The 19,350-nt window shown below is 33.1% G+C and overlaps 2 protein-coding genes across 2 annotated transcripts; one reads left to right on the top strand and one right to left on the bottom strand.

Moving 5' to 3' along the window:
• Positions 1 to 2,230: 2,230 nt before the first annotated feature.
• LOC125854505 (40S ribosomal protein S2-3-like) lies at positions 2,231 to 4,116 on the bottom strand. Its single transcript, XM_049534083.1, has 2 exons — positions 3,338 to 4,116; positions 2,231 to 2,569 (listed from the first exon to the last, which is right to left on the bottom strand). Exons 1-2 carry the CDS (start codon positions 4,004 to 4,006, stop codon positions 2,396 to 2,398), a joined length of 843 nt encoding a protein of 280 aa, XP_049390040.1. The 5' UTR covers positions 4,007 to 4,116; the 3' UTR covers positions 2,231 to 2,395.
• A 3,690-nt stretch (positions 4,117 to 7,806) lies between these two features.
• On the top strand, positions 7,807 to 12,447 carry LOC125857021 (pentatricopeptide repeat-containing protein At3g26540). Its single transcript, XM_049536690.1, has 2 exons — positions 7,807 to 10,418; positions 11,816 to 12,447. Exon 1 carries the CDS (start codon positions 7,898 to 7,900, stop codon positions 9,992 to 9,994), a length of 2,097 nt encoding a protein of 698 aa, XP_049392647.1. The 5' UTR covers positions 7,807 to 7,897; the 3' UTR covers positions 9,995 to 10,418; positions 11,816 to 12,447.
• Positions 12,448 to 19,350: the final 6,903 nt, after the last annotated feature.

Below are 19,350 nucleotides of genomic sequence, written 5' to 3' on the forward strand. Positions count from 1 at the left end.
AAATATTTTAAATTAACAAGTAAAATTCAAAGTTATGATCATATAGATTTTAAAAAGTTTTATATTTGATTAAAAATTCAAATTTGATCTTTAAAAGTAGAAAAAAAAAATCTTATTGAAAAAATTCTCATTTAATGATCAACTTGAGACCCCTCCAGTGGGTATCCCATTAGGGATTGACCTATGTAATATCAAGAGGATTCAAATGAATTACATTATGCATATAAAGTGTATTTGATTTATATTTCAAAAATAATGATTTAAAATTAAATATTAGAGACCTTGTTTAAATCAATGAGAATGTTCGATAGTAATCAACAAAATGAATTCAACTTTTTTAAAAGATCACAAATTCAACCAATCAAATAACACATGAAGTTGATTTACTCTTGAAAAGTTCTATTGTGGAGATCCATTGTTCAAGAAAAAATCATAATAATATATTTTAATTGTTTTCCAATTAAGTGAATTTTATTATACTGACTTCTTTGTCATTTACTATTTTATATATTAAATTTACTTATTGAAAATCTTGAATTCATCACTAAATTCAACTATTCTTTACTTGTCAAATGCTTTGAATATATTATCGTTATTATATTCCATCCGACTATTATATTATTAAAAAGGAATGAAAATTGCTATAGTCAATGACAATAATCAAGTCTCCTTAGAAGATTAAGTTTAATGACTATTCTTGTGTATGTATATTCCACTTCTAGAAGACATGAACCAATAATAATCCGTAAAATGAAATATTCAATATATTGTCTTTTCCTTTAAAATTTTGCCCAAAATAAAAGATATTCTAACACGAAGAATTAACCCAAGTAAAGATAGAAAAAAATGACAATTAACTATCATGGTCCTACAGGATTTTAAAAAATAGAAACTAGCGGCTATATGTTTTGATTTATTTTTATAGCAATTTGGAAATATGGGATTACCATTTTTTTTTATAAAAATAAAATCTAATGGTAAACAACAAAAAGAGTAGGTCATTTTCTAACTTTTGCCTTATTATTTGAATGTGTGTTTGAGTTTAAGTGGAGAAAACTATGCATTTAAGGGTGAAATTGATAAAAATTGTGAAAGTCGATTTTATAACTGAACAAGCAAAGAATTAACACAGCTTCTTATTATTGTACAAAAGCCCATTGGTGGAAACAGAGATGTTATTTCTGGTTGAAATTTGGAACTTGAAAAATTGAGTGGATTAGTTATTAAAATCTGATCCAATTTTACAGCTTATTAGATATAATTAGCCAAATGCTAGCTTCGTATTTGGAAGGCTATAATCTCATCCTTCTTGTTCATTGGTAGTAATATTTTGTTCACTTGCCCAGATTTGTTTACGAATTTTTTTGACTTTATATCTCTCTTATTTTTCCAACATGATAGCATGCATGTTCATTATACCAGAAGTATGATTGTTTTCTTTTAGGGTTAAAAGTGTATAAACAAGTAAACAAACCTATCAACTGCTGCATATATAGTTGGTATTTGTGATTGTAGCATTAAACAGTGATAGCAAAACTACTAGTAGTAGCTGTTCAAAAGGGATGGCTGGGTGTGGTTTATCTAACAAAACCAGATGACTCCATGCCTTCTGGACTTGATATTCCATCAAGACAATAGATGCATGACCTTTGCCTTATTTCTAATTTTTATTTTTCAAAAAGAAATGAAAGACGGGTAAATAGTTTATTTTAATGGATCTAGTGTATATGGGTAAGTTTTGATGGTGGTAAAAGAAGTAATATCTGGTGATAGATGGGTAAATTTATATGTTGAGTTGGCATATCATGTGATTAAATTGACAGAGAAAGGGCAAAAATTGATCCACATTATAACTATATCAACTAATTGTATAGTAATAAGAGACTTCGAGTATTCTTGGATTGAGCTAGGTTACCCAGTGATTAACAAGCATCCTCATTGCACACTTAGCACCAAGGGAGCAGAGGAAAGAGAGCCCAAATAGTGGAAGAGGTACAGAGAAAAAGAGACCCCAGACGGTGGAAAGAGCAAGGGGAGGCCAGGTAAGTTGACAGAAATAGAAGGTTTTTTCTTATTAATGAAGGCCATGGAGTAAAAGGGTAGTAGATAAATTCTTGGAAGATGGATTTAACAAACCACACAACAATCTAACCTCTGGTAAAATGAAACATGCTAATCATGTCAGCTGATAAGAGAACTAATCCAGTAAAAATATGAGATCAAATTAAGAAAATTCATATGTATTGTTGAAAAACAAACCAAAACAAGGAACATTATGTTTTGCAAGTCTGCGGAAAACACCCCTCAGAAACAGAACAAAATTTAGAATACTAACGTATCAGAGAGAAGAGAACTACTAGAACAAAACAACAGGTCTCATAACACATCTAATGAATCAAGCCTCAACCCTCTCAGGCGCTGCCTCTTCGGTGGCGTAGACAATAACCTTATTCGCTGGTTTTGCCAAGATATCAAAGTACTCTTGGAATGGAGATTTGGTGAAACGAGTCTCTTTCCAGAAGTCTGGGGTCAGGAACCCGTAAGTCTTCATTAAACAATCAAAGGTAGCCTGCATACATAATATGAGTGGCATCAGACTCAAAACACATCCACAACACAAACAGCAAATATATGCCTTTTTATGCTATGAGTTATATTCCCTTCATTTAAACAAGGTCTAAGATGGTGTTTGGATAGACACTTGCGATAAGCCACAATCCAAACGCCATCTACATAGTGTCATTTTATGCCTTTTTAAGAACAAAAGTGCTCATCACACATAGCAGCACAGGTATTGCAGGAAATGGTAAGAATCAATAATGGTACTGCTCCTACCCCACAATTCGACTTGCTCAACACTGAATTCAGTCACAGGCAGACGCACACACTATCCCAATTTAACCTATACTCTTAATACATCCATACTTTCGGAACTAAACCAAACAATCTTGTTCTCGAGAATGACAAGATTTGGAACTATAAGACTAACAATTGTTACCATCTCTGTAATAATCTACAAAGTTTCAGTGCAATTTTTCCTAAAATTTGAAAACTTTGTAGCCATATATTGATACAGATAATAACTTTCTTATAGAAAGATCATTCTTTACTTCTTTATTAACATCAAGCTCAAGGCAATTTACAAAAAGTTTTACTGGAAAAGACTCCCCGGTTGTCATCTCCACATTAGCTTATTTAAACAAAATGTACTGTCAAATTGAACTTTTTTGTTAAATTATAATGTTATACGCATGTTATAGTATTAGAAGATACATATAATAGAATCATCACACAATTAAAAATAATGATATATGCAAGATCTGCTAAAAGATCGAACCTTAACGAAGTTGCCAAGGGTTTTGGTGGATCCACGAGAAGATGTGAAGACATCTTCAATACCAGCAAACTGAAGGACCTTCTTGGGGACACGAGCAGCAACAATACCAGCACCACGAGGAGCAGGCACCATCCTCACAGTAACAGACCCACATTTCCCTGTAACCTTGCAAGGCACAGTGTGTGGCTTACCAATCTTGTTACCCCAGTAACCTCTCCTCACTGGAATCACTGATAGCTTAGCCAATATAATTCCTCCACGAATAGCAGTAGCGACTTCCTTCGAGCACTTAACACCCAAACCAACGTGACCATTCCCGTCTCCTACAACAACAAACGCCTTGAACCTGGTTCTCTGTCCGGCACGGGTCTGCTTCTGAACCGGCATGATTTTCATCACCTCATCCTTGAGAGATGGACCGATGAGAGTATCGATGATTTGAAACTCCTTGATTGGGAGTGAGTGAAGGTAGATTTGCTCAAGTGAGCGGATTTTGCCATCCTTAACGAGCCTTCCTAGCTTTGTGACCGGAACCCATTTCTCCTCCTCTGTTTCACGACGTGGACGACGGCCTCCACGGCCCCGTCCACCGCGGTCTCCACCTCTCCCACCACGTCCTCCAAATCCACGGCCGAATCCACCTCTCTCCCCTCCTCCTCTCTCCGCCATGATTGTAGGTATTGGGTGTACAGCTAGGGTTTACAGAGTGTGTGAGAAGATGAAAAATGACGGATTGTTAGGTTTATAAGGGAGCTAGGGTTTCGTAAAATGGTCTTGAGGGAAAGAAAGTCCATATGGAACTACAAGTTTGGCCCATAATGATACAACTTCCGTATATAGCCCATAATAGTTTGCAATTTTTAGCCTATAAAGATATTAGCATAAAGTGCCAAATAATTAAAAACCGTACATTTCGAGGAATCGTTTGATTTGACTACAAGCTATGTTGGATAAATTATGTTGAGATTAGTTATACTTATATTGATATTATATTTTTATTAATTGTTTGATTCGTTGAGATTAGTTATACTTATATTGATATTGTTTTTTTTGTTAATTGTTTGATTTGTCGTATTAAAAATAAAATTGTCATTGCATACTTCTTAAAATAAGTTATTTGTTGGCCAGGATATGGGTTTAGTTATTCAGTTTTAGAAATAAAATCTCTATCTTAATTAGTAGTATAATTAATTTTATGTATGAATTCTCATGAATTTTCTTTGTTTTATGAGCGACACCAACATCTCTATAATAACAACCATGATAACACCTGTTTAGCCTAAGTGCAACAGTAATGGCCACAAAATACAGCAACAATCATTAAGTATGGTTTTTACTAATTTAAGTTGTATACTAAGGGGTCGTTTGGTAGAGTGTATTAAAAAAATAATGTACATATTAGCGTTGTGTATTAATAGTATCTTGTTTGGTACTCTTTTTCAACTTATATATAACTAATGTCACTCTATTGTGTATTAAGGTAAGTATTGCTAATACCAGTGTTTTAAACAGCAGGGGCGTGAGGCGAGACGTTTTATGCAATACGGGACGAGACGTAAGCAACCAAGACACAGGACATAAGTCTTATGGTTCTACAAAGTGTAGTCTCATGTATATTTTTATAATTTTATTACTAAAAAAGTAAAAGTAAAACTTTCAATTATTTTACAAATATATTTATTAAATAACCTATAATATATAAAAAAAAAATATTAAGATTTTTATTTGAGAAAGGTATTAATCACCAATAATGATGAAAAAGGTATTACAATTACTAATTGTGAAACATCATTACATCAATAATAAAAATATGATTTAAAGCAAAAAAAGTTCAAAAGAAAAAGGCCAGAGCATACGTTTTTACGCTTGAAACTTACGCCCTTTGGATCTACGCCTTGCATTTGCGTCCCGATGCGTTTTTGGTGATCCCCGCCTTGAGACTCGCCCCAAAAAAAGCCCAAAAAAACATTTTTAAAAACATTATCTAATACCATGGATTTCTAGGTATTAGCAATGCAATGATTTTAACTTTTAATGCATGCATTCAGGGGCGGACCCATGTGGGTTCCAGGAGGTTCACCCGAACCCCCTCAGCAAAAAAATTACACTGTATATATAAGGTAATCTTCTGTATTTTTGTGGATATATATATTTTGAATTCCCTTAATAACAAGGAGAAGTTTATAGCCCAGCGGTAGGTCCCCTTGAAATTAAGCTTCATGTCAAGGGTTCAAATCCCTGTGTTAGTATTTTATTTTTTAGTTTCAGTTCCGTTTTCACATTTTTTTTAGTTTTTTATTTTATAAAACATGCTAAAAGTGTGGTTTTAAACCCAAAAAAGTTCAAGGGTCCGCCACTAAAACTATATACTACTACTTCTTTGAAATTTTGTTTTGTTGTCTTATATACAAGTTTATACTTTCATTTTTCGAACCCCCTAAACGAAAATTCTGGGTCAGCCACTGCATGCATTAACTCAATTAAAGGCCCAATTTTCCCTCAATTCATTTTTTATATCTTTTCCACCATAATGAAGGATACTATGTAAATAATTTTTATAATGCAATGGATTCTATTTTTAATGCATCAAACAAACAATGCATAAAAATAATTTATGTATAATTAATGCAAGCACAACTAATACATGAATTGTTAATGCAAATATTATTCATACACTCTATTTAACATTATTTTTATATATTCTACCAAACGATCCCAAGAATATAATTGTTTTCACTTCATTAAAATACGAAGAACTGTATTTCAATTATATAAATTAAATCGATTTCAGTGCTATTTTTATTTTTATGAGTTTTGGCCAATTTATCATGACAATTGAAGGGCAAAGTTTTCATAGAACCTAGTTTTGTCAATTATTCTTCTTATTTTGTAATTGAATATCCTTTAAACATATATGGGCAAATATTAGATAATTTTTTCATGGTCCTAACATGACATTTTTTCTGTAATATAATTTATGGACAGATATTTGGTTTATAATCTTGGAGTTAAACTTACACTTTGTTTGGATCATTGTTACTCATTGTTTCATAATATACTGTATTGTATTGTACTATTGTTTGATGTTGTTTAATAATATTTTTATTGTTTGATTTGACTGTATTATACTGTATTGTAATTTATAAATTTACTGAAATATTCTTAATTATTCTAGGCTATGAGGTTTGACTAAAATTAAATAATATTGGGTAAAGGGTAAACTAGTAATATGAAATATTATGCAAGGATATAATTGAAAAAAAAAATTCAATAACAATGGGGGAACACACCAAATCGGTTGTTCCATAAAATGAGGATTTTCATGGTTAGAAAACAACAAATTTAACAATATAATATAATACATTTTAAGTAACAATAAAAAAAAGTATTATAGATATGATAAGGATACAATACAATAAGATACGGAACAATAATGATCCAAACAGAGTTAGTTTCTAAGCTCATTTGATTAATTTGAAATGAAATAATATAAGCTTGAGTTTGTGAATTTGCTTGTTAGTTTGATGAGATCCAATTACAGTTTGAATCTCTAAACTGTCCATCAAGAATTCAATCTTCCATGCAACTTGCATGGGTATGAACGCAGCTTCCGTCCTGAACCATATCATCAATGGCGAACCCACCACCCCCTGCAGCTCCAAAGAGGCAACATCTTCACAAGCGAAAGCCTTAACTACTACAATCATCAACCATCTTCGTTTGGGTCGACTTGGAAAAGCTGTCTCTGTTTTGTTCTCAGCTCCAGTTCCTTTCCCTTTTGCTCTCTATGCTCATCTCTTCAGAATCTGTGCATCAAAGAAGGCCATTGTTGAAGTCCGTAAAGTCGAGTCGCATTTGGTTAGTTTTGCTNATGGGCAAATATTAGATAATTTTTTTCATGGTCCTAACATAACAGTTTTTCAATAACACTATAATTTATGGACAGATATTTGGTTTATAATCTTGGAGTTGGAACTTACACTTTGTTTGGATCATTGTTATCCATTGTTTCATAATGTACTCTATTGTATTGTACTGTATGATAGATACAATATTTGGCTAGACTGTATTGTTTGTTGTTGTTTAATAACATTTTTATTGTTTGGTTTGACTGTATCATACTGTATTGTAATTTATAAATTTATTAAATATCCTTAATTATTCTAGTGTATGAGGTTTGACTAGAATTAAATAATGTTGGGTAAAGGGTAAACTAGTAATATGAAATATTATGAAAGGATATAATTGAAAAAAGAAATTAAGTTACAATGGAAACACACCAAATCTGTTGTTCCATAAAATGGGATTTTCATCGTTACATAACAACAAATTTAACAATAAAAATAAATATTGTAGATATGATAACAATACAATACAATACAATATAATGCGGAACAATGAAACAGTGTTAGATTCTAAGCAACTCTTGTCATTTTGGTTCATTTGAAATGAAATAATATAAGCTTGAGTTTGTGAATTTGTTTGTTAGTTTGATGAGATCCAATTACAGTTTGAATCTCTAAACTGTCCATCAAGAATTCAATCTTCCATGCAACTTGCATGGGTATGAACGCAGCTTCCGTCCTGAACCATATCATCAATGGCGAACCCACCACCCCCTGCAGCTCCAAAGGGGCAACATCTTCACAAGCGAAAGCCTTAACAACTACAATCATCAACCATCTTCGTTTGGGTCGACTTGGAAAAGCTGTCTCTGTTTTGTTCTCAGCTCCAGTTCCTTTCCCCTTTGCTCTCTATGTTCATCTCTTCAGAATCTGTGCATCAAAGAAGGCCATTGTTGAAGTCCGTAAAGTCGAGTCGCATTTGGTTAGTTTTGCTCCAACCCCACCTGTATTCTTGCTCAATCGAGCAATTGAAGCGTATGGTAAATGTGGGTGTTTGGTTGATGCAAGAGAGCTGTTTGATGAAATGCCTCAAAGAGATGGTGGGTCTTGGAATGCTATGGTTACTGCTTATTCACAAAATGGGTATGCTGGGAAGGCATTGGGTGTGTTTTCTGATATGCATAAGTCTGGGATTTTTGCTGCTGAGGTTACTTTTGCGAGTGTTCTTGCTTCGTGTGCTTCTATCTTGGCGCTTTGGCTTTCTAGACAGGTGCATGCCCTTGTTTTTAAATATGGTTTTGGTGGTAATGTGATTTTAGGGAGTTCGCTTGTTGATGTGTATGGGAAGTGTAGGAGAATGGGGGATGCGCGAAGAATGTTTGATGAAATTGAGAGACCAAATGCTGTTACTTGGAATGTGATTATTAGGAGGTATCTTGAGATGGGTAATGGAAAAGAGTCTGTCTTTCTGTTTTTCAAAATGATTAGTCTTAATGTGAGGCCGCTGACATTTACAGTCTCAAATGCTCTAGTTGCTTGTTCTAGTTTTAGAGGATTTCGTGAAGTAATTCAAATTCATGGATTAATTATCAAGATTAGTTATGAAGAGGATGAGGTTGTTTCGTGCTCTCTAATTGATGTGTATGCCAAATGTGGGGATTTAGTGTGTGCTCGGACAATTTTTGACCTACTATCCCCTAAAAATTTGATTCATTGGACTTCTATGGTGTCAGGATATACGCTGAGTGGGAAAACCAGGTTAGCAAGGGAGCTTTTTGATAGGATGCCTGAACGCAGTATAGTTTCATGGAATGCAATGCTAGCAGGATATGCACATAATTCACAATGGGATGAAGCAATGGAGTTAATTATTTTAATGTGCAACGATATGAGGAACACTGATCGTGTGACTGTAAGTTTGATCCTGAATGTTTCTGCACGGCTTTCAGATCTTGAATTGGGGAAGCAGGTTCATGGATACATGTATAGGCATGGTTTCTACTCCGACTTGAGTGTTGCTAATGCCCTTCTTGATATGTATGGGAAATGTGGGAACTTGAGAAAGGCTAGAGCTTGGTTTTACGAAATGCGTCATTTCCGAGATATGGTTTCTTGGAATGCTTTGTTGAGTAGCTATGCTCGTCATAGGATGAGTGAAGAAGCTTTAGGAATTTTCTGGGAAATGCAACAAGAGGCGACACCTAGTAAATTCACTTTTGCTACTCTCTTGGCGGTTTGTGCAAATATTTTTGCTCGTGAACAAGGCAAACAAATCCATGGGTTTTTGATTAGAAATGGTTATAATTTGGACATCGTTATCAGAGGAGCTTTGGTTGATATGTATTCCAAATGTCGTTGTCTTGACTATGCACTGAATGTTTTCATTGGGACTTCTGTGAAAGATGTTGTTCTCTGGAATTCTCTGATGCTTGGATGTTATTATAACAAACAAAGTGAAGCAATATTGAAATTGTTTGAGTTGATGAAGGAGGATGGAGTGAAGCCAGATAGTACAACCTTCCAAGCTGTACTGCTTGCATGTATTTCTCAGGGTTGTGTGAAATTGGGTGGACAGTATTTCAATTCACTGAGTCAAGATTATTTTATTATACCACAAGTAGAGCATTACGAATCCATGATAAAGTTATATGGTCTGCATGGATTCTTTGATGAGCTTGAAGATTTTGTTGAGAAGATGCCATTTCAACCCACAGCCCCTATGTTAGCAAGAGTTTTTGACTCTTCCAAAGAATACAATAACACAAGGTTAGGAAAATGGGCTGTCAGACATCTTAGTTTTCTGAAGGACTGAGATTTTTTATTCCGTTTTGCTTCAAGTTTCGGACAAGATCTAACTTGTTACAAGGTTGACTAAAGCAATTGTCGCAAGAATATGTAGACACAAGCCTGATTGTGCACTTTGGAACTTTTTTAGTGTGCCAAATTGCTGAATATTGCTCTGACACTAAATATTTTACCGGAGCCAAATACTGCAGAGAAGCAGATCTCCCAAAAGTGCCTGAACTATGAATACATGCATAATTCAAGCACAACAATATTTTTGAACTGTAATGCAAAGAAGTTGCTGTTTAGGTGGCTGTTACATAACTCCTTGTGTTATAAAAGATGATCATTTTGTGGTGGGCTTTGACATTTTCAACAATGAAGTGGCTGTGTGCAGTCATAACTTGAGTGGTCTCTAACAGATAAATAGGGAGCAGATCTTCCTTCTCCTGGTATGCATGCTACAGCACTCCTTTCATCTTTCCCATTTGCATACTGCATGCCCAAAAAATTAATGAAGAAAATTGGAAGTTTTAAAGACTTTCTTCTGGGATCTGGCATTTGTCTATGAATTGTGTAGCATCGGATGCTTTCCTAGTAACACACTTGAAGTATGGAACTCCTCTTATATTATTGTTCACTATAATAATAGAAGGGATGGGTTGAAGTGTTAGTATTTTGATTTAGGTGTATAAGTGTCCTCCCCTTGCATTATACAAGTTAAAACTTTCATCTTTTATTTTTGTTCTCTCGTGTATTTACATTTTTTCCAGTACATTTTGAATCTTCTTAAAGCCTCTTTCTTTAAAGCTTCAGGGTAATTTGGGTGGAAGAAAATGGGTTTTCTTCTTTTTGAATTTTGATACATATCATGTTGTACCTTTCAACATTTAATACATGCTTATTTATGAAATCACTTTTTTTTCAATAAAACTAATTTTATTTTCTTGGTTTCCCCTGTGCTCGGCTACTGACTTCACCTTTACCTGAAAGGTTTTACTGAAATGCTTAGAATAGATGGTTCTTGAAGCCAACACACACTTTCACATGCATTATCCAGCTTATGGCTTGAAATGCTAATCTTGTAATGTGCTCTTCATTTCACAATTCATGGGTCAGATGATATTTCAAAGGGATCTGGATTTCTAGGACTGCAGAATCACTAATGGGTATATTGGGTCAAAAACACTAATTAACAACTTAAAATCTTCTACATTAGTAGTAATATTGCATGTGGAAACAGAAACTCTGCATAATCGACAGAAAGAGGGATAACAATAGTATGTTTTTCCACTGCATATTCATTTCTCCTAAAAGATTTATTTTACCTTACAAAATTCATTTCAGTGTACAGGAATTCTACAGTAATGATGTTTGAGAAAAGATTTTAAGTATTACTCGAGACCATCTTGCCACCACATTATTGAAACATTTGATTTACTTCAAAAGTTGCATTCATACTCCTTTTCTTAATCTCAGAGCTAAAGCAGGTAGTCTGTTTTGAAATCTTGGGGAGTAACTTAGATATCTATAGTTATGTCCACAATACCTATGAAAAGAAAGTTATCGTTTTCAGCAGCTACGTTTTGCTAAATACTTCCTATTTGTTTTATTTTCTCTTTTTTAGACAGGCTGGTATATTGACCTGAATATACGTGGATATCTTTCTAAGAACAATTTTACAAGGGAATGTAAAAATCTGATTGTGATATTTACATCAAAATCTAAGGAGTACTGTATCATTAGTTTGTACCTACTCAGTAAGTCTGTGGTCACAGTTACACCGTCACACCACAGATGAAAACCAAGCTGTTTTATTAGCTTAATTTATTTTTTTCACCTGCAATAGGGTATCTGGCTGGACAGAAGCTGATCGCAACCAGTGAAGAAAGGAAAGCTATTTAATCAAACAACAGATTGAGGTTCTGACAAAGTTGCTTCAGAGAAACTGGACACATCAGGCTTTTCACCTGAGCATAGTAGAACTAGTCTAACACGATCATGGGTGAAGAAGTTGGTTCTTGATTAAGATGTGATATAAGCAGTTTGTGTGAAAGAGCCATTTATATGTGGATTGTACTCTAGTTGCTACCATCGTGTCAGGTAACATGACTACTCAGACAGATGGGTGTAAAGGTGATACTGGACTGAGATAAGCTGACTTGAGGATTTTCACAGTGTATCTGACCGGAGGACAACGTACAATCTCATTTCGGAGTGAGTCTAGTTCTAGGTCACTTCGGAAGGTAAAGAACAGCAAATGCAAGGGATCGTGGAACTACAAATCTGCTATGGGGTAAAGGGAAAATCTTAGAATTTTGTTTTGTTAAGTTAAAGTGATTTTTCACTACAAGTAAATAATGTTGGATTGGAAAAATCATTTTATTCCTCTTCTTATACTTCTGCTCATTTTTGGTGTTGGATTGAGAAAATCATTTTATTCCTCTTTTTAAGATTAGAGGTAATAATGTTAGATTGGTAAAGGCCTAAAGGGTGGCTTTGTTTGGTGATTGTGACCAGCAGTACAAAATGATAATGATATCTACAATATTGGAAGAATACGCCAAGTGATCCTTAAATTCAGGTTGTTACACTTAAACTTGTATAAAGTTGAATAAGTAGACACATACGTTTTACGTAGCATAATACATGCAGGACACTAACTAGGATGCTGTGTAGAACGTGAATTGCCACATAGTAGTACTTGTGTGTTCATTTTTTTTTCTTCCAAATTTCTTAATGAAACATAGCCAACTCTCACTAATTTTCAAAAATAGTCAACGGTTATTTAGAAAAAAATATATATATATTTTTTATGGCCAAACACAGTGTAAAATTTTCCGAGGAAGAGAGAAACCTGAATGCCGGAGGGTTTGGTGAAGGTTGAAAGAGGAGAAAATTACATTTTCAATGAGTCTGGAATTAAAGTTATATTGAAAAAACTAAGTTTCGTGGATTAATTTAGGGGAATTTTTTGTATTTATTCTTTTATATTAATCGCAATTTGACAAGCTTGAGAAACACAAGATACTTGCTCAACTTTTGTAGTGTATTTGTGTTTATGATGTATTTATTGTTATTTGACTCATAATGTTAATTTTGTTACATAAAACTTGTTAAAAGTAAGGTACATATAGAAATTGGATGCTCCTTTATATAAATTGGATGCCCAACGGTGAAGGGCCTAAAATATCTTTAAACTATTGAAATTGATACAAAATATACTATGTTAACCTATTAGCCACAAAATACCCTTGGGGTTAACCTTTATGTCCCTTTATTACCCTTATTTACAAATGGATCATTAATTGAATTAATTAATTTTTTCATTTAATACGTGTCACATTTTGATTCACTAGAAAAATAATTCATCAAAATTAATTTAATTTAGCTCATACCCAGATATGGATCTGGCTCCCCTCCATTACCTCTTCCCTCCATTTCGTCAATTGCATGTCTAGATGAGAGACACGTGTCTTATTTAAAGTTTAAGGATCAAGATTATATTATATTAACAAATATCACAATCATAGTTAAGTCAACTAATTTTAGAAAACTACTCTTAAATTTGGTAAGAATTACTATATATTCCATTCAAAATTTGATATATATTAATATCATTAATTTCGTATTGTATTTTATATTTAAATATTAAATTGTATGATATTTAAGGTGAGAAGCAACTAAACAATTTTATGTACTAGTAAACTTTGTTGAGCAAATGGCTAAATGAACCCCCAATCTATAACCGGATTTCCAACTACACACTTATACTTCACGGAGTCCTATTACCCCCGTCAACTATTTTAAAGTGGAATTATTTCCTCCCTGAAATGTCATTACCAGGCATCTGTCTTGTGGTGAAATACACGCACTTGACATGTGTATTTAACCATTTAATGATTTTTTTTTTTTTAAAGTTTTCCTCCTTCCTCTTTCTTTCTTCCCCAATCATTTCTTCAAACCTAACTATATTAAACACCATTTTTTACCTCAATAAAATTTTATATCTCTAACATTTTATAAAAACGAAAATTCAACTCACCTTTTCATCTACTCCGAATCTCTAGAGTCTACAAGATAGTGGTCCTAATTAATCAAATCTTTCATCCAACTAATTCAACAATTTTTCCACATTTTTTTACATTTCGTTCGATTTTCTTCCTTAGACAATTTCAGATACACATTAAATGGGTCATGAACATTCGAGATCAGATTCATCCCTTGAAGATTCCGCCGACTACTCAAAATAATCCCGGATGAGAAGATCAATTTGTAACACCAATTTGAGAATCCTCTCTCTCTTCCCCATTCTTTATTATTTCTCCCTCTAAAATTTTCATGATTAATTTATAATTTGAATTTTTGATTTTGATTCTTCATGTATTTTAGGAGAACATGTAGGATCCTTCTTTTAAAATGTAGAAGAAATTGTTTTGTTTTAGTTTCTTTTATTAAGTTTGAAAATATTTTTTAAATATACAAGTACTTTGATTTTGTTACTCTTGAATCCATCACTTTAAAAAAATTTAATTAATGGGTATGTTTTTTTAAAAAAAAAAGTTAATTTGTTTGATATATTCTAAATAAGTTTATTGAAAAATTATTTATTCATTAAATGCATTTTTTGTTGATAATTTTTATTCCAAACATCCATTGAAAAAGCTTCAACAATGATAATGGTGAAAAATGTATAATTGTATAGATAAATAAGAAGAAAGAAAGAGAAAGAAAAAAAAAATTAGAAAAAAAAACAAAAATTAATAAATAGGCAACTCAGAGAGTGAAATACACTTTCTATGCCAACTCAACACTTAAGGGGTTATTTATTCTATTTTAAAGTAGTTCAGGGGGGTAATAGAACTCCCGCGGAGAATAGGTGTGTAGTTGAAAATTCGGTAATAGGTTGGGGGGTCATTTGGCCATTTTCTCAAACTTTGTTCTTGAAATATTATACTATGTTAAGAAACAAAAAAAAAAGGTGAAGAATTATCAATATTGAAAAAAATCATAAAATAAAAGAACATGAAATAAAAAAAAAAAGACGAAAGATTTTTAGAAATAAACGTGAAATACCAAAATTATTCTAAGGAGAAAATGTGGCTATTGTGTTTGAAGGGGAAAAATATATGTTTTTTAAAAATATTCTTCTATCTTTTTTTTTTTTTGAAATAAAAGAAAACATTGTTTATTTAATGCAAATATTTTTGAAGATTATTATTTTATCACATTAAATATAAATGTTTCATGATCTACAAATACCAAAATTATTCCAAGGAGAAAATGTGGCTATTATGTTTGAAGGGGAAAAATATATGTTTTTTTAAAAGGGAAAATGCATAAGTATCCCTCAACCTATGCCCAAAATCACTGAGACACACCTAACCTTTACTAAGGTTCTATTACCCTCCCGAACTTATTTTATATAAAATTTTCCCCCTTTTCGGTCTACGTGGCACTATCTTGTGGGCCCAACGCGTGTTGATAATTTTTTCAAGGATAATGCCACGTAGGCCGAAAAGGGATAGAAGGTTATATATAAAATAAGTTCGAGGAGGAGGGGGGGGGGGTAATAGGACCTTAGTAAATGTTAGGTGTGTCTCAGAGATTTTGGGCATAGGTTGGGGGTAGTTATGCACTTTCCCTTTTTAAAATATTCTTTTATCTTTCTTTTTTTGAAATAAAAGAAAACATAGTGTTGAATGCAAATGTTTTTGAAGATTACTATTTATCACATTAAATATAAATGTTTCATGTTCTATAATTTTAATATTTAAATATAAAAATATAAGATGAAATTAATGATATTAATAAATATCAAATTTTGTATGGAATATAGTGAGTTCTTATCAAATTTGGAGAATAGTTTTCTAAAATTAGTTGACTTAACTATGGTTATGATATTAGTTAATATAATATAATCTTAACCTTTAAACTTTAAATAAGACATATGTTTCTCATCTAAACATGCACTTGACGAAATGAAGGGAATGGGTAATGGAGGGGAGTCGAATCCCCAAGATCTACCCATTAAATCACCCACCTATGACCCAACCTACACTTCACTATTTGGAACGGTGTCGTTTTATCTGCAAATGTGGAGAGCAGGATTCCAACAAATATGGTGAAGGAGATCAAGGCCAGGGAAAGGGAGTAAACGGCAGGAGAACCATATTTGATCAGTTCATCGAAAACCAAATGATTGAAGAGTGTAAGCGGCTATTGATTATTAGTTCATCGAAAATCGAACGATTAAAGGGTGTTTAGAAAGGTAACGACGTCAGGCTTGGATCATTATGATTTTAGGCAGAGGAAGAAAATTGAAAATCTTGTTGATCAACAAAATATATTTCTCTACTATAACTTGTAACACCCCGTATCAGAAAATAGAGATTTCAGATTTCTGGTGTTACATGTGGCACTCACGGACACCATCCACGGACCGTAGATGGACTCACGGTCCGTCCTGCAGGTCCGTGGTTCGTGACAAAAAACTTCCCCAGAACTCAATTAGAAAATTTGGCTAAGTCCCGACTCACGGACAGACCCACGGTCCGTAGATCAGACCACGGTCCGTGGATGGAGACTTCCCTTACCAGCCTCTGACACAAACTATGGTCGACCAGCACGGACCGTCATTCGATCCACGGTCCGTAGGTCTGACCGTAGATGAGGTTAGCAGCTAGTTAGATGAAAAATATTGATGGGTCAACTTCAGATGGTCATAACTTTTAGCACAAAACGAATTATGTGTCCCATGATCTATGGTTAGATATATAATTGAATTATCTTTCCAATGCCACCGAGTTTGCTAAATTCTGACCTCCGAGTAAAAATTTATGCCCGTTTTAGTGAAGCCCTGTTGAGCAGACTCGACCTACGGACCCAATCGACGGACCGTCGATTGATTGACGGACCGTCAGTCCCGTCCGTCAGTCACTCCGACAACAGCTAATTCAGGGGTCTTTTGGTCTTTTCCTATTTTATTTAACCCCTAAGATACGTCGTTTAGACCCTAAATCATGAGGTTTTAATNTGCTATGAGAGATTCAACAGATGATATATCCACAACACACCATAGTCATGTTTCGATAGAAGAGATTGTTCATAATAAGAAAGTGGTAAGTAAAGAGTTTTTGAATTGTTATAATCAATTATTTTTGAAAAAAAATCAAAATGCTGTGTAATATTCTGTTTATTAGGAGGATGCAGGACATGAAGCCCCCCAATTACATACAAAAGTATTGAGCGGTGATAAAGATGTTACTGATACAATTCAACAAGACTTCGAAAAACATGCTTCAAATCCAATAATTGTTGATACATCGGTCTGATTCTAAACTGTTTATTGAAAAATGTCAACAATTGTGTATGTAAATTGTAATATTTTGTTATAATTCCCTGATATCATGTAGGATTCTACCACATCGGCTTCTATTTCATCTGGCACTGAAGCAGTCATAGATGCAATTGTCTACAAACTTTCAAACGAGCCAATCAATGTCGCACCACTGAGTGTAATCATTCCTCTACAACTAACTGACAATGATTATTTTCTATCTAACAACCAACTACCTACCCAACTTCCAGTCAAGGAGTCTGAACACAATCTTGATACAAAGACTCCAGCTCCACGTAACAGAATGTCTTAAAAGATTTTGTAGTCTCCTTATGTGAATACTTTTGGATCCAACGATAAGGACAAGGAAAAAATAGACGATGACATTCGCCCATATACTCCATTTGAACGATGTGACATCACCTATCAAGTTTCATCAGTTTTAATGCAAGAGTATTCTCAGTGTATATAGAAGGGACTTCTCAAATCACATGCAAACAAGTAAGTTTTTTTATTAATGTATCTTTATAGCAAAGCATATGCGAATAAGTAAGTTTTCGTATTATTGTATTTTTATTCATTAATTTTGTATTAAATAATTCTTATGTTGCTATAATCATTCTCATTGGAACCCATCAGAGGATAAATATAGAGGCAAATCAGCTCTATTTGGGTTTGATTATATGGATTTTGTTGTCGCATTTCCTTTGGACAAGAACTAATTTTATACTATGTCACAGCCATATAAATGCTGGACTGATCAGGTACAATATACAATACAATTATGTATATGATACACAATTAACATATGTAACTCAAAAATTCAGATTACTAGTGTTTGCCAATTGTTATATGTATCATCTACTTTTTATCATATATTGTTGTTTTTTGTATTGTGTTCTTTTTTTCTTTATTTTTGTAACACATAAATGTAATTTTTTACTATCTACGCAAGAAGTCAAAACTAAGAAGCATGGATCAATGCAGATACACTACCTGCAACTGTTTGTTCAAGTCCTACATCAACAATGCGTACAAAAGGTATTATTGCAGTCCTGCAGATGATACTTTTAGTACACAAGAACACATATTTGCTCGAGACATTATGCAACAAGAGAGCGATAGCCTATCAGTATTGTATCCACCCAACTTTACTTACACATTTTATTCAATTTATAATGTATCTTCTTTTTGTTTGCAGTGATTGCGGAACGTATGTAGCTGCTTTTACTAAATTTCTGAGTGACGAAATGAAGGTCCCATCGATTCATTTTCGAAGTGATTATCTTCGCTCAAGATATGCAACACTGTTATTTAAATATGGTATCGACAAGGCCAAGACGGGATACGTTAACGAGAATGATGATCCTACAAGGCTAAAGGGTTCTTTATTCCATTGACAGATGATGAACTGATAAGTGTAGAATAGTAGTTTATTTACTGACTTACAGTAAAGATATGAAGTTTTATTGTTTTGAAGATACATTAAGTGTTTTGGAGTATTCCTCCCCATGTCAACATTATATTTCTAAGTAATTCATACTTCTAAATTTGAAGAGTTTTTATGTCCATAATTTTTATGTCGCTATTAAATTCGTTTTCAATACATTTTAATACCTTATTAATTTTTGTATATTATAAGTATTATACATATCACTACAGCTTCTATTACAGTGAATATGATACAAAATTTCCATAGAATTATCAAGTATATGATACAAAATTATTTTCACAAATAACAAAATTTTATTCTTCACACAACATGGTATAAATTATATCTTATAAGATTGGTACAAATCACAACAGATGATACTAAATCATTATCATTTACATAATATTATGTGTATGATATTTAGGTGCTTCAAGCATCTCAAATTGATACGATATTATTTTTTCATGCCAAAGTTACAAAGATATTAAGTATCAAATACACAAAATTGATACCAAAATTACTCTAACCTTTTTTAAGCTGATATTAAATTTTCAGAAAATAATTATGTACAAGAAACACAATTGTGTTCACAAATATCAAAATTGTATGTATA

This window comes from Solanum stenotomum, chromosome 2 (assembly GCF_019186545.1).
Source record: "Solanum stenotomum isolate F172 chromosome 2, ASM1918654v1, whole genome shotgun sequence".
NCBI lineage: Eukaryota > Viridiplantae > Streptophyta > Magnoliopsida > Solanales > Solanaceae > Solanum > Solanum stenotomum.

Coding starts and splice junctions, on each gene's coding strand:
- LOC125857021 (XM_049536690.1), top strand. CDS start 7,898: ATGGGTATGAACGCAGCTTCCGTCCTGAACCATATCATCAATGGCGAA.
- LOC125854505 (XM_049534083.1), bottom strand. CDS start 4,006: ATGGCGGAGAGAGGAGGAGGGGAGAGAGGTGGATTCGGCCGTGGATTT. Junction 2,570..3,337: donor CCCTTGGCAACTTCGTTAAG/GTTCGATCTTTT, acceptor TTATGTATGCAG/GCTACCTTTGATTGTTTAAT.